Below are 27034 nucleotides of genomic sequence, written 5' to 3' on the forward strand. Positions count from 1 at the left end.
GCAATGTGTCCTCTAACAAGTGTGCTTTTTCATTACTACAACTTGGAGTCCAACAGTTTGGAGATTGCATTTCTCAAGAGAACAATGATTCCACTCAGGCATATAGACATAATTTTCTTAGATTGGAAGCTGTCTTGAATATTTTGGGCTCCTCTGCTTCATAATTCAATTAGAGAAAGCATTACTCTCTGAGCTGTGGTAATTTATCCAAAATACCAAAGATGAAATAGGTTGTTGACATATGATAAGTGTAGGCAAAATTATGTCTAGTATCCAGCAGATTACTGGGGCACATCACAATACTCTGATCTCCGATAGTAAAGGTCAATGGAGAGCTATGACAAATCATTCAGACAAGACATATTATCACTTTGATTTGAAGTGGATAAAGATTTGGGTCATCCTACCAGGTAAAGAATCCTCACCAGAGGAGACGCTGCCCAGTATAAGGGCCACACAAAATGTTTATGAACAAAATAAGCAAAAGTATTAAATTCAGCCTCGTGAGCATCTCTAAGGTCTGAGAATGTAAGATCTGTACAAAAATACTCTGGCTGGTGGGATTTGGTTTCTGCCTTGTTAGGGATGAGAGTTTCCTAGAATGAATAGTTTTGTGAATGACTGCTAAGAAAAGACTTTTTTTTTAAATTCAAGTATATACTGCAGTTAATCTAACTAATACAGTTGGTATCACCCAGGCATTTTTTTGCCAGCTGGCTTCTGATGAAATTCAGGCAAAGGAAGAACCCTGTAAATAATCAGAGAGCAGAAAAGGAGAAATCAGGTGAGCAGTGGCTACTGAGCATTGTATATAATGGGGTGTCCAGTCTTAGGACACAAATAGGTGCCTGTACTTAGGTAATGCTCAGCGCCAGGGATGGCAGCCCATCTCTCATTCCATCTTAGCCATTCGCTGCATTCTAATTACAGAACATAAACTAAGCATAGAGCAAACATAAACAGCTCTTCTCAAAACAATAAAATTGTAAAAGTCAAAACACATCAACATGAATCACCTTTTACAAATGTTAACATTTAACAAATACAATTTCAATTTTCACAAAAAATGTGTAGAATTTATTTGCATTTTCAGTAACGTACATATTCAAGAAGAAATACTTGTGTTACCACCATACAATTATTTTCAAATTGGAAAACATTTTCAATATACCATATTGAAATAAATAAGAATTTCAAAAATTTCGGTAAGCCAATGGATGTTATTTATTTCTTCAACTATATCAAGTACTAAAATTAAAACTTTAGTTAGACATGTCATTAAGTTTATAAGGGGTAAAGAAAGTGCAATCTTTAATCTATTTATTAAATTAATCAAAACTGATTTGAGTATGAACATTTGTCTTTAATTAGTGCTTTAATAAAAATATACTATAGCATATGCTTGGTTGAGCAGGTCTACTAACATCTTATGTCCTTGGCATAACAATTAATTGATGAATTTAAATTTGTAGAAGATAGAGACTGAAAAATAATATAAAGATTTTACATTCAAAGTAAATATTTGTTTTTTGACAGAAAACAAAGCCTTGATTATAAATAATGATTATGGATTTTGAGCATTAATGATATTTAAATATAATGAATTGATATTTAACTTTAAGATTATCAATTGTATTTTTAACATTTCATAAATCTTTAAAACTTTTTTTCTATATTTATTGTTTTCTCTAAAAATGATCTATTCACCTTTAACATTCTGCTGACATTCTCTGTCCCCGAGAAAAACCAAGGACTCAGTCAGTCTCTTTTGTTTGAAGGCAGTGCCCAGACTCTTGCACTCAAGGACACACAAAAATACTTGTTGACTTAAGGCAGGAATGTAGGTGTGATTATGTTTTCAATGAAAATCTGTAGACCTTTCCTGGTGTGATGAACCATCAGTTAGTATCAATTCATGCTCTGACCCCAGGAACACTGGGAAGTCAGAAGGTCTTATTTTTATGACAAATGAAATTATTACCCATCTTATTAACACACTAGCCTCCTATGATGGTCTCCTAATTTATATGTTCTAGGGGAACTTGTAAATTTTAGTCTTCTGTCTTCTCTGAATCTATCAGCTTCAGTTTCTACTTGTATGTTCCCCAGGATTCACCAAATTGTCATTCAGCATATCAGTTAAGGTGAAAAATAGAGAAAAAATGTATAATATGAATAGAATATACATAAAATTACTAGTGTGTCCTTGTCAGGAAAGTTTGAAAAAGAGGGTAAAGCCAGCTGAGAGAAGACAAAGGATGAATAGGACATGCTAACTAATTAATGATATTGTTGAATTAAAAACTTTATCTCTAGTATAAGGAGGTAGAAGAATGAGAATTTTGAAAACAGGTTGGAGATGATATGCTTTCATTAAGGTTACTGTAGCTAGAAAGAACAGAATTGCCCATTGAAGCCTTTAGCACACTTAGAAAGATCTATTCTCTCTTTTCCTTCTTTCCTGTTTTAACAAATTGTCTGTAAGAAAACAAGCAACATTTTGTGACCAAAAATATAGCAGTTGCCACACAGGCCAGCAGGAACCCAATCACATCCAGAGAGTGGTACTGGTACCAGGTGAGGTTGTGGGCGGCTGGCCGCAGGTGCTTGGCTCCTTTATGGCGCATGACAAACTCAATCCAGAAGACTGCTCGGTCCAGGGGCTTCACTGGCTGATCATGGTGAATCCTTGATAACCTCATAGCATTCTCTTTATAACTGGTAGGCAAAAACATAGAAATTAGAGAGTTTTGGTTTTCATTAAAGGTAAGTATGGGATGCATGTTGCATGTTATGCAACCCATAGGTATGTAGAGAAAATAATTTAACTCTTGCTGTGGCATGAACTTTGCTTGTTGCATAGCATTTTAAGAGTGGTGAAGGGAGGGTGTGGAGGAAATACATTCCTAACAGAGTGTGGTGAAGTGCAAACATATAAAAAATGTAATAAGCCAATTGTAAATGTATAGGCTCATTTTTCCAAAAAAGAATTTTGATATTGTGTGAAGTATAGTTGCCAGACTGTTTCCAAGACCAAGATTGTGAATAACCCTATACTGAGAGAAAATATCCATTTGAAAGTCCACAAGCATGGTCTTTAATGTCTGGTTAGTTAATGCTGACGGACATAGGCGACTGAGAGTCAATATTAGTGAGCCATTTTTGCAGTGTCTGAGATCTTGGCACTGTGATAATTCCTCCATTGCATGCACTCGTGTCTTTGTGATGGGAAAGACCATGTCCATATTGGCAGTGTCAAGACTGGATGAAGATACTGGAGTAATTTTAGAAATGACAAGGACGCAGATTTTGAGTTTTTAAGGTAAAAAGAAATATCTCACTAGAATTAAAGCCCATAATCAATGTAGCATCACAGCAACAACACCTAACAACTCTAATGGTCTCTCAAGCAACAATAGATATAGACATGTATTCAGAAAGCTAGTTATGCTTTCACTTGAGATTTCTTGGTGGCTGAGCCAAAATGAGTATGCTTCCCTTTGGTTTTGTGAAATAAAATTCCAACCTGGAGACATGAAGATGACATAAGGTAAGTGATTTGTGAAGAGATGTCCTGGTGCAAGTTGGACGTTGTTGGGATTGGAGAAGAAATGAGATCATCATTCATCAGTGAACATGGTACACAAGGTCCAGCAGAAAGAGGTAACTGACTTGTGCTCTTTTTTGTGTGCAGTGAGAAAGAACAGTCATACCCTCTTTCAATTGGTTTGAAATACTGTAGTATAGGTAGGGCCAAAAGAGTAATTTCACAAGGTTCATCCTAATACATTTTAAGCAAACGACAATGGTAATAAGAGCCTACCTGTCCAAATCACATTTTTGTTCAAGGTTTTCTCTAGATAGAGATTTAAAATTTGAAACAAGCTAACACTTGATAGGTACGTCTGCACATGTGAATCCAAATAAAAATAAAGTATGCTTTCCTACAAATGAGATAGGATAAAAAAGACTATGCTCATATTTAAAATGATGATGTAATATTTTACTATACGCTATTGTTTTATTACTGTTATCTTAAAATGTCATGAGTACTTGAAATTACTATGGTTTATGTATTTAGATGTAATATTTGTGTTCCTTAACTCCCATAAAGAATAAGAAAACAAAATATAAGTACATTGTATATATATACTCTACACTAAACACATTTGTTTCCAGATAATTTCAAACTTAGTGTTAGGTTTAGGGTTAACGTTAAGGTATTTTAAAATAAATAATTTTAGGTATTATCTTGGAAAATTCTAAGAGTATAATTTGTTGCATCAATAGTTTTCAAGTTAACAATAAAATTTAGTGAGCATTCTAAAATGAAGTAGAATTTTAAAAATTTACAGAATTTACCTACTCTGACATTTAGTAAAAATGAACCAAATTATCAGCAATTAACAACTTGGTAATAGCCTAATAGGTTAGATATCGACATCATCACTTATGAGAAATGAAAGATTGTAGTAAGCCTTGCTGAAGTTCCTAACCCCTCCTTCCAGCTCAAGATGATATCTATAATATTCTGAAAATTATGATTTGAACTTGCATCTTAAAGACAATCTTTTGATTAGAATGTGGGTGGGAGGAGAAAATGGACCACCAGGGCTGGCTGATTTTTTTAGGATGCATTCAAGGAAAATATTGAGTGTCTTCCCTTTTGGAAATGAATATATTGATCACTTTGTCTAGAAAGCGTTGCTAATAGGGCTTTGAACAGATGGTTTTACACAGACCAGTTCCACTTTAAAAAAGCTCCACAAAATTCCATCTGAGTTTACTTTCTCCCCCAGCACCTGAATATCAGGTTTCAGTAATGCAACTAGAATGTTACAACTATCTTTCAAGTTTTGCATTTGAGCAAAAATAATTGAGTCTGACATAAACTGGAAACAAATTTAACTGTAAGGCATCTATACAAATTCAGAACAGATACTGAAAACAAGATGAAAAACATGCAGTGAAAACAACTTACACAATATTGGGGAGAAAAACATAAAAATGACAGAATGCAGTTAGGCATAATTCATAATTCCAAAGAAGAGGAGAGTTTAAGTACAGTAAGAATGTGAGAGCTATGAATAAGAGATCAAAAATCAGATTATGAAACAAGAAGAGGTAATAAAAGATACAGGTGAGGTGATGAAATAAATTGTTACAATAGCACTTCCAAAGTTTAATTAAGGAAATTACAAACAGCAAGTAATGCTCATTATGAAAAAGTTAATTTACTAATTTATAAACTATTTGAGGAAAATCAGTGAATTGAGAAAAGCAAAAAATCATTAGAACAATTAGAAAATAAAAGAGGAAGGAAACAAACTAAAATAAACACAAAGAACATTTTATCCATGAAGAGATAAAAAATGGAACTAAAAGTCTAATAAATAACAAATTAATTTACGAAAAGAAAAATTGAATAATTTTCATCCTAGATTAACAGTGTTGAAAGGATACACTATAATCCCAAGAAAATGTAGAAAATGAAGTATAAGTATATACCATAATTAAGTTTCTGAATTAAAAAAATAATAACTATTTCCAGCTCTTAAAAACCTCTTAAAAAGTAACGCTGATCAGAAAAGTCCTCAAAATCTTACAGCAACAGTTAAAGCTAGTCATATTATACAGTTCTGGAGGAAAGAAAATGAAAACTAAGCATGTTATATTCAGATAGGTGTCATTCTCCTATCAAGGCAATGAGCAAATGTTTCTAACCATGATCTCAGGGAATTCAGTGTCCATGAGACTTTACTGCAAGAAAATTTCATGTGATATGTTTCAGTTAAGAATGAATCCAAAATAACTTGAAACAAAAAATCTCTGATTCAATTGTGAACATTGATTCCCTTAAAATATAGTTAAAGAATAAGTAGATGTGAGAAACATACTGCCATAAATATTGACAAATTAAATACTTAAGTAATACATATTAGAGATGAGGTTGCTTCCAACTTCAGCTATTAGAGGCTAAAATTAAAATACATAGTTAAAAATAAAGACTATATATACATATATTATTAATTATTAACCTTAAGGAGGGGGCATAACTCAGTGGTGGGTTCAATCCCCCGTACATCCATTAAAAAATAAATAGATAAATAAACCTAATTACCTACCCCCAACATAAATAAATAAATAAATAAACAAACAAATAAATAAATAAATACTTAACCTTGATGAGATCTTTCAGAGAAAAAACTCATAATCATATGTATCTAAGGTTCATATAGTTTATATAGTTTATAAATTTACTTTATAGCTAAATCAGATAAAATTTTAAAATTTGTTTAAAAATCTATATATAGCATCAATGTATATTTATAAAATTATTAACTACTCCAATCTCTCCTCCTTGTATATCTGCATATATTGATTAAAGATAAACACTCAGCATTAACAATTATTATTTCTGAATAATTAATATTGGGTAAATTGCCACATCTATTTCTGTACTTACTGAATGGTCATAATACTTAGCCAAACATAGATATTTTTTATAAAATAAGCAAATTATCCAGAAAAATATCTGAGAATTTATGTGATCATTAACATTATTTATCTTTAAAAAATTAATCAAATATTTGAAATCTTACTGTTTTTTTTCTCAATATTAGCCAATCACTTCAGCAATCTGGGAGTGAAATAATAAAATGGTTTCTATACGGTCATGTTATGGCTGTTGTTTGAAAATAAACCAATTAGAAATGCGTGAAACATTGGACATTTTTGAGTATGATGGGTAACATAATTAATGCTAAGCCTTTAAAAGCAGTAGTACTTACGAAGGTTCATTAATGACTGTTGTCAAGGCGCTGAGCAAATCTGCACTTGTCATTGTGTTTATGTTCACCTCCACAGCTGCTCCTTTGGCCTTCATGTGAGCAATGTTATCGGGCTGATCAGCAAACATGGGTACCCCCACCATAGGCACCCCGTGGTAGATAGCTTCATAAATCCCATTGGTTCCACCATGAGTGATAAAAGCTCTTGCTTTGGGATGACCTAGATTGAGGATCCAGTGAGAAGTGGGTGAGGATTTCATTATACATAATATACTAACAGAATTTCAGAGACAGATGGGGATAACTACTGGATAACTTAATGAAGGAGGCAGTATTTTCTACAAAAGCTGAGCACATGGGGTATTGCTATATCAGAAAACTGTGATCCCTGAAAAAGGTGGAATTAACTCCCTCTGCGCTGGCTTTATTGAGGAGAAAACATCTGAACTGAGATTGCAACCTGAGGAGTGATGAGACTCTGAAACTGAAGATGCTCTTTCGCAAGCCAGAGGAAGCATGGATCTATACAATTAAGGCAAGTTATTGAATTATATCCGCTTTAAAACTAGAAGTAAGATGTGGAAATTTAAATATTTATTGAATTCATTTGCTGTTAAACAGTTACTTAACCTGTACATCATCCAGCAGTACAGCTTTTTTCCCTCAGTCTTACCAAGAAGATCATTCTGTGGTATCCAATCATAGAGCCGAGTGTTGGCTCCTAATGTGGCTGGTTCCTTTCCTTTGTATCTCCATAAAACCTGTGGAATAATACTTTAGTTTTGTAAATAAAAACACAAAGCTAAGGCATTTTAAGGCTGTTGAGTTATTTAGAAATCACATAGCCCACCCTACTTTATGTAATTGTTGAGAGGAATTCATGAAAGAGGTAGTTTGTGAACATTAAGAGAGAAGGTAGGACTATTTGCCTTTACCTTTTTTGAAAAGGCTTGTACTCATAACCTGTTAAGCATAGTATCACCATTTAAAATCTTTTGGAGGTGAGATTGTAGGTGAAGAAATAAAAAATGAACAGGGCTAGTTTAGACAGCATATGAAGATTAAAAACATTAAAACAAACATGAATACTATGTAAATTTTTCATGAGGCCTTCTTATGCCATATTTCAAATGGAATGTTTTCCAAAAATATAATTAGCTTTAAATTTTTATTGTCTGCTTTTCTGATAATAGATTGTCTTTTCTTCCTCCTCTTCCTTCCTTCTTTCCTTCCTTCCTTCCTTCTTTCCTTCCTTCCTTCCTTCCTTCCTTCCTTCCTTCCTTCCTTCCTTCCTTCCTTCCTTCCTTCCTTTCTTTCTTTCTTTCTTTCTTTCTTTCTTTCTTTCTTTCTTTCTTTCTTTCTTTCTTCTTCTTTCCTTTTCTTTCTTTCTTTCTCTCTTTCTCTCTTTCTCTCTTTCTTTCTTTCTTTCTTTCTTTCTTTCTTTCTTTCTTTCTTTCTTTCTTTCTTTCTTTCTTTCTTTCTTTCTTTCTTTCTTTCTTTCTTTCTTTCTTTCTTTCCTCCCTCCCTCCCTCCCTCCCTTCCTTCCTTCCTTCCTTCCTTCCTTCCTTCCTTCCTTCCTTCCTTCCTTCCTTCCTTCCTTCTTTTTAGTTTTTAAGGGAGGATGATATAGAGAGTTGCTTATACTCTATTATATAATGAAGTACCTTGTTAGGATGTTAACCTTTTGTTACATAGTTTATTTTTTTTTCCTTTGGGGGAACTCTGTATGACGAATTTCAGATTAAATATAATAGGTGGCAAACTCTTTAACAGAAAAGTTTAGAAATAAAAATTCAAAGTTTCAACATGGCTAATTAGTACACTTACTAGAGTTTTATGTACTTTAATATACAAATATAGAGACCTAGGGTATTTCATGAATAGGAGTATATAAGGAGTAGAAATTTAGAACTGTAATGGCAACAAAATTAAAATTAATTAAGTGTCATAAATTAGAAAAATATATTGTTTGACAATAACATTAAGAGCTACTGTTTGATTGTTGAATATTCAATTTAGAGATATTAGTCTTCTACTCCTAAACCAACTACACTTTAATTGGGTCTTAGTAAAACCTAGAGATGTAAAATATATACCTGAGCATGAGTTCCCTCTACTCTATGTATCACCTCTCTTTCCTGGACCTTGGAGCTAACACACTTGAGAATTTTGGGGAATAGTCAATGCAAGTCACAAGATTTCAAATAGTAAAAAGTTATTAGGATCATAACATTTTCATCTCTATTTCACTGAAAATAAATGACTTCATGAAAAGATGCATTTTCATAGAAATATGAAGTCTCAGTAGGCAAATGGTAAAACGTGCCCAAAATACAACATTTTAATGTCTTGAGAAATTTTCGCTTAAAGTGGTGCAGCTTTCGTCTGGAAAGAGTACTATTAGCTACAGTCTCTTCCCAGTTGGCAAAAGGGCTGCCCACTTGGACTGGAGTTTGTACTAACCTTCTGTGGAATCTGGGCAAGGGCTGAGGCAATGAGATTGGCTTTTTCTTCCGTGAGATTTTTGACCATTGATCCCAGAGAAAATATCACAATACCATCTTCACCTGAACTTTGGACAAATTCTTCCATTTCCTGAAGAGATAAAATTCTCTCTATTATACAAGTATAAGATCACAGGGGAAACAAAGAGTTCTCCTACCCTTCAAAATAGGCAAACTCAAGAGAAGCATCAGGGACACTGTTAGACTGGTTCTGTCTTCTGCCAAATAGAACTATCTAGTCTCTTTAAGAGTGTATATGTTTCTGAAAACTATGACAAATAAATAAAGAGTGATTACAAATAAATATTTGGAACCAAACCATTATACAAAATGAATAGGTGATAAGAGGCAAATGTTGTGGTATATGGAAATATTACTCCCAAGGCTTAATTTTATGAACCAACAGAGTTGTTTGCAAACTCACAAAAATATTCCTCGGAAGGAATCTCAAATAAAGGTTCTGCACTAGACCTTTAAAATTTTTAGCGTGCTGTTTATAGCCAGTAAATTATGAATAACTTGAACTAACTTTCTGTTAGGCATTCAGGATATTTTTCTCATGTTTATTTTCTCCCTGATTAATAAGACTAAAAAAAGCAGGGTTTTTTGTTTGTGTTTGTTTTTTGGTTTTTGGTTTTTTTAGAAAAGGAATAAATAAAATTGATTTTTAAAAGATGATAATGCAGTTAAACTCCTGGTATAATCATGATAACATTTATGAGAGAGTGCTTCTCTGCCTACCCATAAGAGTGCAACACTGACTGCATGTCCGTAATTTAAGCCTTAGCATGGAAGTAAAATACACTTTTCTCTACAAATAGAGTTCTCTTGATCATCACTTACAGTGGGCAAGTTGGGCACAGTAAAGTCTGGAATTGGGGTCTTTGACACAATCTGTGTAAATACCACTCTCTAGAGATGTGTCATGCGTTATCTTTGTAATCATTTGTGGTCAGATGGCAATCACTGATGTTTCTCAATTAAAGGCTAGTAAAATTACTAGGGGAAGGAAGATGCCATAAATGAAAGTAGACTTCTATTTTTAGTTTAGTTTATGTTAGGAGAGTATCTCTGAAGTCCCAGGAATTGGTTTTATCATTTTGATTCATCTCCCTAAACAGATGGTGATCGAATAAAACACACACACACACACACACACACACACACACATGAAGGCACACAGGTATATAAAGACTTACACACCTACCTGTTTGATTTGGATTCTTGATTTAACTCTCATTGCTCTTCTACTCTGTGAATCCAGTGATGGCATAATTCTTTCATCAGGGACATAAGCCATGATTGGTGTTCATATTGCCCAAAAGTCTATGTTAATAAGTCGGCTTAGGATGGAATAATTTTCTCTCTTGTAAAGCATGCCTGAGTCATTTTTGTGTAGCTGTCTATATGTGAAAAGTGGAGGTGGAAGGACAAACATAATAGCGTGGCAAGGTATTATCTAGTGAGCCAGGGAATACATATCTTTTTCCGTACCTTTATTTTAGATACTGGTTTATTATCTCCCACAATAACACTCATTACAGCTTGCTTGCAGCTATAACCTGGTTGGTATGAAAAGCATATTCAGAATCCTGAAGCGAAATTTTAGGCTTAAGATACCCATCTTACCCTAAACATATCAGGGCCTGTCCTGGGAACACCATTTAACCTGCTATCTTCTACAGAGATTATGCTCCTTTACCTACAACCTAAGCAAATAAGGATCTGTCTCTTCACTCCCTATTGATAAAGATTCTTAAATATGATATTCTTACTGTGTTTACCTATTATTCTGTTTTGTTTCTCTATATCGTTTTCTTCCAATATTTCTGGCAGGCCATATTTATTCTTTGAGGACATTGGAATATGGTATACGGTTTTCTTTCTTAAAACATCCTTATATCATGGTCATAAAGAACCAATTCAACATTTGGGGTTCTAGTTTTATGATTTCTACTTTACGTTGACGACTCTCAATTATTTCTAATGCTCTCTGCTGAGACTGAAACCTTGTATTACTCAGATGATTTCTAGAAACCTCCACCTGAAAATCCCTTTAACTTCTGTAAGTAAATTTGAAATTTAACTCATATTGTCATCTCAAAAAAGTTTTTTCCACTAATTGTTTCCTAGCTCAGTAAAGGTCACTGCTATCCAAGAAGCCCCATCTGATTCCATGTCTTCCATAACACTTAACTTCTTACTGACCAAAGTTTGTCAGCAAGAATCTTCCCAAGAGTCCTCAGGAAAGCATCTTTATCATTCAAACAATTGTAGTAAATGTCTCTATTCATAATTCCATCATGCTTTTTAGGACGTCTCTGCAGCAGTCTCCCTAGTGATTTCCAAGACTCACATTTCCTGTCCCTTCATTCTTCTCCTTAAATATCAAAGTCAAGTCCAAAAAAAAAAAGTAATATCACTCCTAGGAGACCCCCGTGATTTTGAAAATAGATTTGGAGTAGCAAACTGAAGATAGCCAGCAGCGTATCTCTGTTATTAATCCTGCAAACTTTAAAGGAAAATCAGGCTTTTATTATAAGGTACAAAAAAGCCCTCCACCATAATAGACCTACCTTAGGTAACGGTTTGGCAGGCTTACAATGCAGTCCTCCTACAAACTCAAAATTAGGTAAGTACGGACGAGGAAATTCAAAATCCCAGTATGTTCGGATTAGCCAAATTTCTGCTTTCCCCATAGTCTCACACAATGTAGTGGGTCTTCCTGGAGAAAATGAAGAAAGTTGGCTGGGGGTTATTAGCGTATATATATGTTTGCTGTGGAAAAATTATACCAGTGATTTTTCCAATGTGCTATTAAGGAAAAAAATAAATCTAGGTTCTGTAGATGACTTATCACACCTAGATGTTAAAAGAAAGGGGAGTTTAAAGTAATAAGGAAGGAAGAAGGAAGAAAAGAAGGAAGATAGAGAATGGGTAGTAAAAGAACAGTAATGTGTAAAATAAAAATAAATTCAATAAAATAAATTCAATAAAATCTAATAAAAATAGTTGTACAAAATAAATTTAATGAAAAATTTAACCACAACTCCAAGTACTGATGAGTTTAATATCAATTGTTTCTTTCCAATTAAATGGCACATGACAGATTAGCCCCATCATATGAATACCAAATCAACTCTCAATATTTTTCTCTTTTCCAGTCAGGACTATATTTCTCCCTTCTAGTTTATTATACATTCTGAATCTCACCAGTATCAGTTTACCTTATCTTCCTGAGTCAAATCCCTTCAATTCAATTGATTTACCATTATTTTCTCAGCAGGAATTCCCTGAATACTTTATACCCAATACAGCCCCCTTTGGAATTTGAAGTATACACATATGCATTATCAATATCACACACTTATTTTAGTGTTACCTTTAAAAGATGTTTTTTGAAAGGGACGGACTCTAAGTATTCATTTTAGGAGACTGTGGAGAAGAAGTATTACTTGCAAATGACCAAGTCAGTCATTTTTATGCACAGAAAACATGTTTTGCAACTAAGTAAAGAGAAATGCAGATGAGATTTCTCCTTTTTAAGGATTATATTCAAATTGATGATCACATATATCCCAGATTCGATAGCCTTTTTTTTTAGAATCATTACTACTTTGTAGTGTTTGAACCTATTAGTCTGAGGTTATGGAGTCAATGCTTTAATGTGATAATAAAGAAGCATTATCCAAGGACACTCACTTGAAATTGCCAGAGATTGGATGAGAACACTAACTCACAGTTTCCCTACCAATATGTCTGTGTTCTTTGGATGTCTTGCTCCATGTATATGACATTCTCCTGCCTTGATTACTGACTCCTTAGGTGGAATTATTTTGCATAACCTGTAGACCACATTTTAAGAAAGACCTAAAGTATTCACTAAAATTATGTGAATGTATCAAGTTATGCACAGTATCAAGTAGAAAGCCAATTAAATGTGAAGAGAATGAAATTGAGCAAAACTATGCAAGTTGTTAAATAATTTTATAAGACATTTCAAATGTTATACTGAAGACTTATAAAACAGAAAATAGGGAATTAAAATTTACCACCAATCTTTTTCCTATAGTTATATCATTACACAAAATGAATCATGAACACAGTGGAGATTATATAAATAACATAAAATGGATAAATGACTATTAAATTTGAATTGCCATGTAAATATTGTTATTGCTTGAATCTATTATTTCAATCCTACATGATGAGTCTACAGAGATACCTTTTAATTTCAAAGAATTCTTAGAGGTAGCCTGAATTTATGGCAAAATGCCTTAATGTAGGTGAGAGCGAATTTCAGTGGAGGACAGTTACCAATCTCCCAGTAGTAAGTCATGCTGGCTTTAGATATCAATCTGTAGATAATTTTTCTAGGCTCCCTAGATTTTTCATTTCTTTTAAAGGCATGTGAGAAAAATAATATATATAATTTCTGTATCACTTTTTAAAAATCAACACTTTACTTTTTTAGAGCAATTTTTGGATCACAATAAAATTGAGGAGCAAGTGGAGATACTTCTCATATACCCTTGTCTTCACGCATGCATAGACTCTACCATTATCAACACCCCTCAACAGAGTGGTATGTTTGTTACAACTGATGAACGTACCCTGAGACATTATAATCACCCAAAGTCCATAGTTTACATCATAATTAGCTCCTGATGTAAATTCTGTGGGTTTGGACAAATAATAAAGATATGTATCCATCATGATAGAGTAGTTTCACTGCCCGAGAATTCTTCCGTGCTCTGCCTGTTAATCCCCCACTCCTATCTCACCCCTGGCAACCATAGATTTTTTTTGTCTCTATAGTTTTGCCTTTTCCAGAATGTCATATAATTTGAATCATACCTTTTCAAATTGGATTCTTTCACTTAGTAATATGCATTTAAGTTTCCTCCATGGTTCCATGTCTTTTCATAGCTTGATAACTTTTTTGGTGTGTGCTGAATAATATTCTATCGTCTGGATCTACCACAGTTTATCCATTCACCTACTGAAGGGCATCTTGGTTGCTTCCAAGTAGTGGTAATTATGAATAAAGCATCTATAACATCCGTGTACAAGTTTCTGTGTGAACATAAGTTTTTCAGCTCCTTTGGGTAAATTTCAAGAAGTGTGATACTATGGTAAGTTTATGCTTGCTTTTACAAGAAACCATCAAAGTGTCTCCCAAAGTGGCTGTCCCACTATCAATAAGGAGACTTCCTGTTCCACAACTTGCCACTGTTTGATGTTGCCAGTGGTCTGCATTTTGGCCATTCTAATAGATATGTACTGGTGTCTCACTGCATGCTTTTTTTTTAATTGAAGTACAATTACAATATGTCAGTCTCTGGTGTACAGCACAATGTCCCAGTCATATGTATATATACATATATTTGTTTTCATATTTTTTTCCATTAAAGGTTATTACAAGATATTGAACATAGTTCCCTGTGCTATATGAAACTTTTAAAATCTTTTATATATAGTGGCTAAGATTTGTAAATCTCAAAATTCCAAGTTTATCCCCTCCCACACCCTTTCCCCAGTGACCATAATATTGTTTAGTAAGTCTGCAAGTCTGTTTCTGTTTTGTAGATGAGTTCATTGTGTCCTTTTTGTTTAGATTCCACTTGTGTTTTAATTCGCATTTTCCTCATGACAGATCACGTGGAGCACTTTTTACACGCTTATTTGCTGATTTGCTGACTATGTATCTTCTTTGTGCCATATCTGTTATTGTCTTTGGTCCACTTTCTAATGAGTTTCATGATTTCTTCTCTTTGAGTTTTAAGTGTTTTTAAAAACATTTTGGATGACAGTTGTCTATCAGACACATCTTTTGTAAATATTGTCTCCCAGGTGTGTCTTGTCGTTTCATTCTCTTGACAGTCTTTCACAGAACAGAATACTTTCTGTATATTGTTGGATTCAGTTTTCGAGCATTTCATTGAGAACTTGTACATCTATGTTTTTGAGAAATATTTATCTATAGCTTTCTTCCCTGGTAGTGTCTTTGTCTGGTTTTGGCCTTTGGGTACTGTTATCCTCATAGAATGAGTTAGAAATTATTCCCTCTGTTTCTATCCTCTAAAAACAGCTATGAAGTATCAGTATAATTTTCATCTTTGAATTCATTTCTGTTACAGTTTTTTTTTAATCTCTTCTTCTTTTTTGATTTTTCTTAGGATTTGCAAATCTCTGCTTCCACAGTCCATCTTTTCTTACATGAGGTCTACTTTATCGATTAGAGCCTTTAGCATATTAATCAGAATTGTCTTAAATCCTTGTCTTGATAATTACAATATTCTTGCTGTCTCTGGCTCTGATGATTGTTCTGTCTATTCAAAATATATTTTTGTCTTTTGGTATGTCTTGTAATTTTTTCTTGATAGCCAAACATGACGTATTGATTAAAAATTATTGTAAATAGGCTTTTTTAATGTGGGGATTAGTTGTTGAGGGGGAGGCACTCTCTAGTCCTAAGATTGGTCTCAGTGTTTTACCGAGTCTGTGCCTCTAGACTGTGAACTTCACAACTATTTCTAATTTTTCCCCCATTTTACATGGGGAAAGAGGGTCTGGAGATGGGTATATTCCTTTCCCCATGTGGTAATCTGGGGGGCCTGGAATTGTATTTTTCTTTCTCCAGATCAGTTAGGCTCTGATAATACCCCAGCACATTATGCTCTGATTAACTGGTTTCCCCTGGCAGCCCACCTTGCTAAGAAGAACAGAATACTCTGGCTTATTTAAAAATGATTCCTTTCCCCCTCCTCTAACTGGAAGCTAAGGATTTTTCTTTGATATTTACTGCACAAAAATTGTTTGAGCTCCTGGAGGTAAATCTTACAATACTGTGGGGACCCCGCTGTGACTGGGTCCCACTGGATTTTTCTAACTTTCAGATTTGTCCACACTGAACCTCCAGTAATTCATCAATTACAGTTCAGATGTTCCTACTCAGACACTGGTTCCTGAGATTATTTCCACTTGAGTCTCTGCTTTTGAGTATCTGTTCAGATAAGCTGAGACTCTCTGTATATTTCCAAAGAATATGCAGATATATCAGTAGAATGAATGTGAGAGTTTGATCATTATGATGGATACAAAGGAATATGAAATAGCAACTGCAATTTCTGTGCATGAATAAAAGAAAATATAATTAAAAGTATACTTTGGCTTACAATTTTTGAATAACTGTCAGGCTTGTGTAAACTAGTTATGATTAGAATGATAAAGTCTTTTAGAAACTCATTATAGAAAAATAGAGCCATCATGTTCATTGACAGGAAAATCAAAATTTATAAAGGCGCCCATTCTCTCCAGATAAATCTACAGACTCTTTATAATTCCTTTTAAAATATCAAAATCCCAAGTTTCATGAAACAACAATTTTTATAGAATTTTAAATTTAATTTTAAAATCTACACAGAAGAGCAAAGAGCTAAGAATAATCAAGGTACACTAAAAGAGATACAAGGGGAGAGGATATTATCCTTCCAGATACTAAGAACCAGTTTTTGCAAGATAGTCAAAAAACCTATCCCTGATGTATCGCTACCTCAACAACAACGATTCAATATTTGTCCATGGACAATGTGTGTTTGTGCAAGCCTTGGGCTGCAGGTAGGAGACTGTGAAATCTGGGTGCAGTCCAAGACAGAGGAAAGAACTTTTGAGAAGGCAGGCTTGCAACCAGATGAGTGACTTGCAGACTGTGTTTCTAGCTGCAGACTTGGAAAAAACTTCTGTACCCTGAGAACTCAGCTACAGCTCATTTCTCTTTGTTCTGCCACCAACACCATAAGCCAAGGAACCCAGCAGGAGTCATGCTGCCTGCATGTCGAGTAATAAGCATGCAGACCTCAGTCCCAGCTGTGGACCCTGAAGTGGCCCATGAACTTACCCTAGCCCCTGTGGGAGCCCCCAGAGGCAAGCTTGCCAAACTCGGCTCCAGCTCCTCCCAACCACAGTGGGTGAACAATCCTGCTAACATGTGGACCCAGCAGAAGACACTCCAGGCTGTGTCCCCAGAGACCCTGATGGTCTCCCTACTTAGTTCCAACCTCAACACAGTTACAGTCCACTAGCGGACCTGCCTGCCCAGGGTCCCAGCAGAAGACATTCCTGTCTGTGGTGTCAGAGATCCTGAGGGTCCTACACTCAGCTCCAGCCCCTCCCAGCTACAGATCATGGATTGTAATTTTGGATGAATGGGTGAAGAAGATGTGGTATACACATACAAGGGAATATTATTCAGCCATAAGAAAGCAGGAAATCTTGCCATTTGTGACAAAATGAATGAAACTTATGCTATGTGAAATAAGCCAGACAGAGAAAAACAGATACTGTATGAGCTCACTTAAATGTAGAATATTAAAAAAAAAAGCCAAACTCATAAAAACAGTGGATTGGTGGTTGCCAGGGACTGGAGGGTGGGGAAATTAGGCTGATGTTGGTCAGAGGTACAAACTGTAGATGACTACGTCATTAGATGAGTAAGTTATGGGTATCTAATATTCAGCATGGTGACTCTGATTTACAATAATGTATTATATACTTGAAGGTTGCTAAGAGTAAATACTACATGTTCTCACCACAAAAAAAGTAAGCATGTGAGGTGATGGATGTGCTAACATTATTGTAGTAAACATTTCGCTATATATACATGTGTTTTAAGTCATCAACTGTATACTTAAAACTTATGCAAAGTTATATGTCAATTACATCTTAATAAAGCTAAAAATAGAACAAATAAAGAAGAAAGCAAGTAAAATAATGAATAGAAGCAAAACCTTAAGTAATGAAATTTCTGAAAGACCGAGTAAGCATTGCAGATAAGCAGGGAAAAGAAGCCTTGAATAAATAGTAGTGACACAACTCATTATCCCTGGGCAAGAGTAGGGAGAAAGAGAGGAGAGGAGAGAGGTAGAGACAAGGCAGGGAAGAAGGAAGAGGGTGAACAGTTAAACAGAAAAGAAACTGAGCCTAAACTACAAAATACACAAAAATAAAATATTTAGTAGATTAAAACCTTCAAAGGAAAAACTGAAACATAGCCTCTTGGAAGACAATGTGAAAGGAAATCTTTATGCTTTCATAGAAAGAAAGGATTTCCTCAAGTGCGTAAAGAAAGGAATAGCTAATTAATTTGACTCTATTAAGTTTAAAACCTGAAAGTCTTCATATGATACTTAAGAGAAAGAGAAGCACTTCATAAACTGTCAGGAAAATGTCTGAAATACATAAAACTGACAAAGGCTTGTCTAGAATATATATGGAATTTACTGAATCAGTAATGAAAACACAAGCAAACGCATTAGAAAAAAATGGACAGAAGACATGAGCAGGATATTCACTGAAAAATAAATGGAAACAGCCCATAAAATATGAAAAGTTACTCAATCTCGGTAATAATCAAAGAAATCTAAGTAAAACCTAAGATATAACTTCAGATCTGCCAGATTGACGGAACTTAAAAAATCCTTTCTTTGGGGTGTTGTAAAATTACAGCATGGTGATAGTCGCTGGACTTTTAAACATGCCGACTATCACGGTACTCTTAAAATGTGTGAGCTTTACGGTATGCCAATTACATCTCAATACAACTGCTAATAAAAGTCATTCAATGATACGCTAAGTGAGGGTGTGCTACAAAGAAGATTAAAATGCCCTGTTGGTTAAGGTAAAAATTTGTATAATTTTGGTTGGAATATAATTTTTTGAGAAAAGTCTAAAATTACCCAGTAGGGGGAAATATACGTGTGTGTGTGTGTGTGTGTATATGTACACACACACATATACACACAGACTCACACAAACTATATATATATATAGTTTATATCCTATTGATACTATTGGTCTTGTACAACAGAGGACGTATACAAGAAAGTTCATAATAGCAGCATTAAATTAAGTTGTAAACAGCTAGTCGTCCATACACAGAATGTCATAGTGCTGTCACACAACAGAACACTGTCTATAGAGCTTTAGGAAAATAAAAAAGGAAATAAAGAAAGAAAACACTTGATTGCATCCTATAGAGTATCAGGCATAAGTAGCATATCTATGCCTGTATTTGTAGACTATTAAAAAACTAAACAATGAAGTGTTGAGGAAATCATATACAATGGGAGACATAAAATTTTCAAGAAAATGTTCACCAAAGTCAGGGTGGTGGGCTCTACTGGAAGAAGGGTGTTTCTAAGATACTGGCAACAGTCTATTTCTCAACTTGGTTATAGGGCATACAGAAGTTTATTTTATTATTTCTTTCAACTGTATACTTACATTTTATTTGCTTCTTTTTGTTATATTTTCTAAAATCTGAAAGGACATGCATAATATTTTAAAATATATATAAAATATTTTTATGTAGGAATAAATTAGTTTAAAATTCCTAAGTCAACTGATGGGCTTAAAAAGACGTCTGTAATGCATATTATAGGGGAAAAAAAGGCTTTAAATTCCCTAAAATGCCAGGACAGTTGTAGGTCAATAGGATTAACAGCCCAAAAGAAAATGGAATACCTGCTGGTCACCCAAGAAAAGATCTGAGGATAAAAGCTAAATGGTTCAAAACATTTAGGAGGCATTGCGGCAGAGATTTAGGTACAGTAAATTTAGGGCAATTTTTTTTTGTAATACCAGAGCTGGAACAATCCAAGTATACCTTTCAGCACTAGACCAAAGTCCAACGATTTTTTATATCCATTCAATTGAATATTATTAGGTCAATATAAGGAATAATGTAGATCTTAAAATGTTGTGTGGAAAGATATCAAATCTACATTAAGTGATAAAAAAGAAGTAAAGATAAATATTTAGTCATTGTTACTACTGGTAAAAAAGAAAAACTATATATACTTATGTTTAATATTACATAGACAATATTTTGATGTAAAGAAAAGAAAAAGGAATAGTCTTACATAAGAGAAATGTGAAGCCAATTATCATTCAGTATATATACTTTTGTTCCATTTGAATTTTTTAGCCATTTGTATTAGTTGTTTTTATTATGACATCAAGAATGAAATTATACTCATAATGCATTCAGAATTGCCCGTTAAAGAACATGAGAGAGTACAGGAATGAAACTCAATGAAAGTATTTACAGTAAAAGAAAAACCTGTTAAATGTAAGAGTTAAAAATTTGCCATAGACCCTGAGACTACATTTGTTTCATAATATGTATACATGCAGAATTTTTTACCTTTCCTCTAATTATGCATAATATGACAAATGTCCTAGAAAGTTATTGATTGGAGTTAGGGAAGCGTCTCTAATTATCAGAGTATATTTCTAATTCTGTATCTTGCATTTATTTCTGAGCGTAGAACTGAGGCCAAGGTCCTGGTCTTTTTAACCTAAAATCCATAGAGTAAGACACTGCCTACACTCAGAAAGTTCTTACTGGTTGTTAAATTATGTATTGTGAAACCAGTGCAGTGTAAATTTAAAACCACGTGTAAAGCTAAGGATTTTTAAAGTGGATTTTTTGAACATTAGTTCTGTGAAACAATGTATATATTGAAAATCAGTGTTATGGACTGACCTGTGTTCCTCTAACATTAATTGATTAAAGTCTGACTGGATTTGAAGATAGTCCTTTAAAGAGGTAATTAAAGTTAAATGAAGTCATAAGAATGGGCCCTAATCCAGTACAACAGATCTTACAAGAAGAGGAAGAGACACTAGGAATGTACAAGCCAGAGAGATCAACTTCCAGGGAAACTAGCCTTGACAACACCTTGGTTTTGGACTTTCAGCTTCCAGGACAATAAGAAAATTAATTTCTAGTGTTTATGCCCCCTGGTCTGTTAGCTGTAGCAGCCCTGGCAAACTAACGTATTAAGGATGGTAACTGAGTTAATATTTCCAATGAACACCCAATATGATCTTTTGTTTGCTAGTTCATCTTCATGACTCTCAAAAAATACTTGGAGTAAAAGCCCACTTCAGTTGATGGAATCAGATAAGAGCCGGATATGTGAAAAGTGCAAAGCAAAACCATTCTTTATTAGAAACGGCAAGCAACTAAAAATAGAATATACATAACTAGTGAAGCAAAAAATAAACTTTTTTAACACCTCAAGCTGGAAATGATTTTAAGTTTTCTATCTGATTTTTTTAGATTTTTGTATAATACTCCCACAAGAAGTCTAAAGCATCCTAAGAAACTTTTCAGGAAGAACAGCTATGATGAAGCAGTTTACGTCCAACTTAATGACGTTTCATCCCAGATTCATGAGCAAGATAGGAATAGAAGGTCCAACAGAAGAATGGTATCAATTTTGAATCTGATTATCCATGATTCTCAAAATTTGTAAAGCAATATTCAGACTAAATCATATACCAGCTTTGTTGTCCCATTGTTAATATAGCTCAAGTTTCAGTTTATTACTGGAATCAGGCAAAAGGATTATCTTTGTCTTTCAACATATGTTACCATCTTTCGACCAGTAAGAAATCAAACATCCTCCACTATAAAAACTCAGCGTACTAGACTTTTTTGTGATATCTTATATCCAACAAAAAAATCCATCTTCCACCGGATTGACATGTATTGGTGTATTTTATATTTCATTTTGTTTTGCTAACAATCTCTTAAGCGCTGAAGTACCCTCCAAAAGAGATGACAGTAGAGAAAGAGTAACCATGGCAACCCTTCCCAATTCGTTACTGAATAACAGTTCATGGCTATCACTCGTAGACTTTTATGTGGAAGTGCAAGTTTTAAAAATATGTTCCTTTCATTGTCCTAGACTTTTCTTCGACCTCCTTAGCTGCTGCTCTTAAGTACTTTAGAGTGAAAAGTAGAGTCTCTTACCCAATGCTTCACTGTAAAACTGGTCCCAAAACCGAATGTCATGATGCTGGAGCCAGAAGTCAAAGACAATGGAAAGCATTACATTTTTTATCCTTTCTGGAAAAGTCATTCTGTCTGTTAGTCCTGCCATGGCAACGGGCACATAGGAGGGTGGAGCCGGGAGTTTCCCACAGTATTTCTCCATCGTGCTACCCATGAAGAGCCTTAGCGTGTACATGAAAGGGACCTCTAGCAACTCAGCAATCAGCTCCCCACAGGGTATCATAGGGTCGATAATCATAACGTTGTAGTTGCTTTCCCGGAGCTTCTTCATGAGTGACTGATTGTAGACTACGCTCTCACACAGAAGTTTATAATCTCCAGTAACTTGAAAAAGAAAATCCTGCAGTTTTTTGGCTGACTGCCAGGCTGACAATGATGGCATGATGTTAACAGATAAGTCTAAAAAGGCATTTAGTGTATTTATAGCGGTCTCTGTGTCCTGGGACATGGGGATCACCTCGAAGTTCAGCTTGGAAGGCTTTTTGGAGTCAATGATGAAATTTTGTGGAGGCACCAACACAGTCACTTCGTGGCCTCTTTCTGTGAGTTCCTCCAGAGTAACCTTTAGATTGAGCCAATGACTCATGTCACAGGGCCACACCAGGACCTTCCCGCAGAATCCACAGCCAGCAAAGCAGAGCTGCAGCAGAATTGCTGAAACCCATTTCTCAGACACCATGACAGCAATCCCCTCACACACTACTCTGCAGAGGTTGACTATGTGCTGGGCACAGAAGCAAAGTGGTACTTTAGATATCTATCAAGTTAAAAATTAACTTCTAGAGTTAGGCAATGACCCTTACACGCAGAGATGTTTGCCAGTGTTTTTAACTGGGCATAGCAATATACAATATTCGATATTTGTTCAGGAGGAGGTATAAAATATTTATGTATCTTGGAGGACATAATTGTAACTTTATTTTAGTTTGTTATTGCACCATTATAGTTTGTTTTAAATATGTTAAAGTATAAAACATATTTTTCATTGACAATTTTAAAATATGATAGAAGAACCCATTTAAGTAAGTCTAGTAAATGATAATAGGTTTAATAATACTGGACTTAATGATTAGTAATTTGGGGAAACAAAAATGTAGGTCCTATAATAAGGTTGGTCACATGTTAGTATGTGGATAAGACACACACGTCACATCATAATAGGGGGACTTTATTCAATATTATACAAAGGTAGAGCATTTCAGGGCCTCAGAAGACGGTGTCACTCCAATGTAAAGAAAATCAGACAAAGCTTCAGAATGGAGGGGACATTTCAGCTAAGTCCAGAAGTAAAGTTTACAAAAGATGGATTCTGAAGGTGAATGGACAAAAAGGAGAAAAAAATCAGTGATACATAAGTTATGGTCACTTAAGTATACAGTTATTAGTCCAGTGTGTATGGAGCAGAGGCTAACACAGAGCAGGGCAGAAAAGGAAAATATTGGTTAAAATAGGACACTTTGGAGAGTTTTGAATCTTATACTCTGGGTTCAGTTTTAATCTTCATGAAAAGGTGTCCATTCAAATTTTTAATTCAGGTTCAGGAAATGATTATTATGTCCTTTAATAAAACTATTTTGGCAACTAAATAGGATTTGAGTTGCAGAGAAAAAAGAATATGTAAGTGTTAAAAATTAAATATTAGGAAAGCAAGATCTGATGAGAGCCGCTGGGAGAATATAATATTGGTTTGTGACTGGAGGGCCCAGAAGGAGAGCCTTATGACTGATGAGAAGTGAGAGGTGACCAGTAGCTAACAAGGAAGTGCTCGGCTTATACTTTGAGCAACCAGAGTGTGACAATGACTCTAGCAAAATCATGAAACACTAAGGGAGAAGTAGCTATGGGAAGATTTTACGACCAGCAGTATGTACATTAATGACTACGTGTGCCTGTGAATCTCAAAGGAGGGGTAAAATTTAGAAGTAGAGGTTTTGTGTCCAATCATCCATCCATCTTTCAATCCAATTACAATTATTCTCCAAATCACTTGCTATGTCATACCTTCAACAAGCTGTTTAGCACTTAGTATAGGCCAGATTCTATATTATACACAGGGCATAAAGAGACTTGTAAGATACAGTTCCAATCCAAAGGGATTTTACAGATTATTACAGAAAATAAACCAGTTAAAAAATACTTATTCCACAAGTATAAGGAAGATGGATCTTAAGAAGGAGAGATGAACTGAAGAGGGGCAGAGCCCATGAAGGAGGTTGCGTGGTAGAGGAAGGGAATGATGAAATTATGAGTTAGCTAAGTCTTTAAGAGTCTTGCAGGTTGAAAATTATCACTTAGAAGTAAAAGAGAATATTAACATATATGTGTTCTACGAAGTGTAACATAGTTATATCAAGGGGTTTATTCAGTTACAAAATTATATTCATTTCAATAATTTGAAAGAGCCGTATTGAAATTTCAAATCCGTTAAGAGTTTTTCTGTTTTGCTAAAATGAAAACCTAGAGTAGATTTGCTTAAAAGATGACAAGATAAATCCAGGATCAAAGATTGAGAGTGGCACTGTGTTGCATAATTAAGCTTTGCATAAGTTCTTACAGTAATTGGTAAAAAGCAGAGTCCAAAAGAGAGTCAGAAAATAGGAAGATAGGGCAGGAACATGAACCCACTAGAAGAAAACTGAGATAACGTTATAATCTTAGAGGGTGAAAGTTCTTTTATACAGGGTAAATAATCTTGAAGTGATTAAAAAAAAGACTGATAAATTTATTCACTATGCCAAAGTTCATGAAATACCGTAAACAGTTTAAACAAAGCTAAAGAGCGAGCAAAGATATATAATACAGCTCAGAAATTGATTTCGCAATGTATGTGTTATTAGAGAGCTATTTCTAGCTATTTCGTTATGAGAAAACTAAGAGTTCAGGTTATGAGGAAAGATTTATTTGCATAAATTTAAAAGTATGGCATATTTTCACTTATGTCAAACTGAAACATTTAAAATTTTGGATAAAATATAAAATTAGGTCATTTTTTGATTTGGCAAGAAAGTGAAAAATCAGCAGAATCCCTAGACAAAGTCAAAGCAGGGATTCTGATGTTCAAGCTTGCCGTTTCTTTGGGAAATACACAGTAAAGTGGCAGGAGAGGGGAGAAGGAAAGTCTCAAGGCTTGTCTAAGACCCTACACCCACATAACATTCACATAATGCTAGATTTCCAAGATCTGGCCTCACTTCTACAAATGAGTTCCCTTACAGAGAAGTTTATAGCAAGGAAAACTTCTTGGCTTTGTGTGGATAAAAAAAATCTTCCCTTAGAATTCTTAATAAAGTCAACCTTCAAATTTTCTAATTTGATTTTCAGTTCAAATTAGAAAAGCTCTTTGAAGAAACTTTGACCCCAGCTTCAAAGGCTTCCCACAGGTAAAATTCCAGGGTAAATATTTTGCAAAGAAACAAGACCTCATGACTGAGAAACAGCGAAAGCAACAGAAATCAGAAATATTAACATAATGATTAGAAATATTATTACTGTTTGAGACAAAAAGTACAGTTATCTTGTACAATATTTTTAAGGTTATGAAAGAGAAGTCTGAAAATATGAGCAAGGAACAAGGGATTAAAAAGAATAATTGTGAAAATCTGTTAAAAAAGACAAAGAGAATTACTGGAAATTAAGAATTCAATACATGAAACTCAAAATTCGAGGGCTAGATTGAAGAGTAGATTAAGCACAACTGTAGAAATAAACAGTGACGCAAAAGAGAAATCTGAAGATGTTATTTAGAATTACATTCTGAATAAAAAGAAAAAAAACATGGAATAGGAAATATGATAGAATGATGAAGAGACATGGAGAATAGACTAAGATGTCTGATTCTAGCTACTGGTTTTGCCTACTTGATGCCTTTTCTCCAAGTCCTTTTTCACTCTTTAAAGCTTGTGCCTTTTTCATGTAACCCAAACTGCCCAACTAAGCTCTTCATTTATGTTCTTTTAACAAAATTTTCCAATTATCTTAAATCTTTAAATAAATAATAATTTTAGACATAAAAAGTTGCAAAATAAGTATAAAGATTTTTGTATACCCTGCAGTAGTTATTACTATGAGTTTGCCTAATGGTGATTTTCTATTTCCATTACTCCTTCTGTAAATATTGTTTTTTACTGTAAAGGATTGCAAAAATATGTGCAAACATGTAATTAATGTATTTCACATAGTCTCATAGTATCTCCTGTCAGGATACTTGTTAATTACAAAGGGTAAAATCAGGAGAATCTTGGCAGACACCATCTTAACTCAGTGATTAAAACATGGTCACTAGTAATACCTTTCTATCTATAATAGGTACCTCTGATACACCACGCGGTGAGGGACACAAGATCGCCTCTGCAGTATTCTTATCCACGAAGCCTAATCTCACCTTAATCACCAGAGAACACCAGGAAAAAAAAAAAAAGGGATATTCTAAAAAGTAACTAGCCAGTACTCTTCATGAATAAAAAACAGAAAGACTATGAAGTATTCTTTGGATAAATACCAGAAGTGGAATGGCTCAATCATGCAGTAATTCTATTCTTAATTTTTTGATGAATCACCATACTGTCCTTGGTGGCTGCACCAATTTACGTTCCTGCTAACAGTTGATGAGGATTCCCTTTTCTCTACATCCTCACCAGCACTTGTTATTTCTTCCCTCTTTGATAACAGCCATTCTAACAGGTGTGGGGTGATATCTCGTGGTTTTGATTTGCATTTGATAGTTAGTAATGTTGAGCATCTTTTCATGTGCCTGTTGGCCATCTGTATGTCTATTCAGCTTCTCTACCCATTTTTTAATTTGGCTGCTTTTTTGTTGTTACTGAGTTACATGAGTTCTTTATATACATTTTGGATATTAACTCTTTATCAGATAT

The 27034-nt window shown here is 34.4% G+C and overlaps 1 protein-coding gene across 2 annotated transcripts in view; it reads right to left on the reverse strand.

Moving 5' to 3' along the window:
- Window positions 1-1054: 1054 nt before the first annotated feature.
- Window positions 1055-27034, reverse strand: part of LOC105080417 (UDP-glucuronosyltransferase 2A2) — a 48821-nt gene continuing 22841 nt past the window's right edge. Inside the window, exons 1-6 of one of the 2 annotated variants that reach the window (XM_010969396.3) lie at window positions 22119-22880; window positions 11872-12020; window positions 9255-9386; window positions 7465-7552; window positions 6792-7011; window positions 1056-2718 (exon numbers count right to left, since the gene is read on the reverse strand). In XM_010969396.3, coding sequence (XP_010967698.2) covers window positions 2439-2718; window positions 6792-7011; window positions 7465-7552; window positions 9255-9386; window positions 11872-12020; window positions 22119-22839 — 1590 coding nt within the window. In that variant the 5' untranslated portion in view covers window positions 22840-22880 and the 3' untranslated portion in view covers window positions 1056-2438. Of the gene's footprint in view, window positions 2719-6791; window positions 7012-7464; window positions 7553-9254; window positions 9387-11871; window positions 12021-22118; window positions 22881-27034 lie in introns of those variants that run through there. The other variant, XM_045506206.2, reaches the window with a different exon arrangement.

The sequence above is a fragment of the Camelus bactrianus genome, chromosome 2, assembly GCF_048773025.1.
Source record: "Camelus bactrianus isolate YW-2024 breed Bactrian camel chromosome 2, ASM4877302v1, whole genome shotgun sequence".
NCBI lineage: Eukaryota > Metazoa > Chordata > Mammalia > Artiodactyla > Camelidae > Camelus > Camelus bactrianus.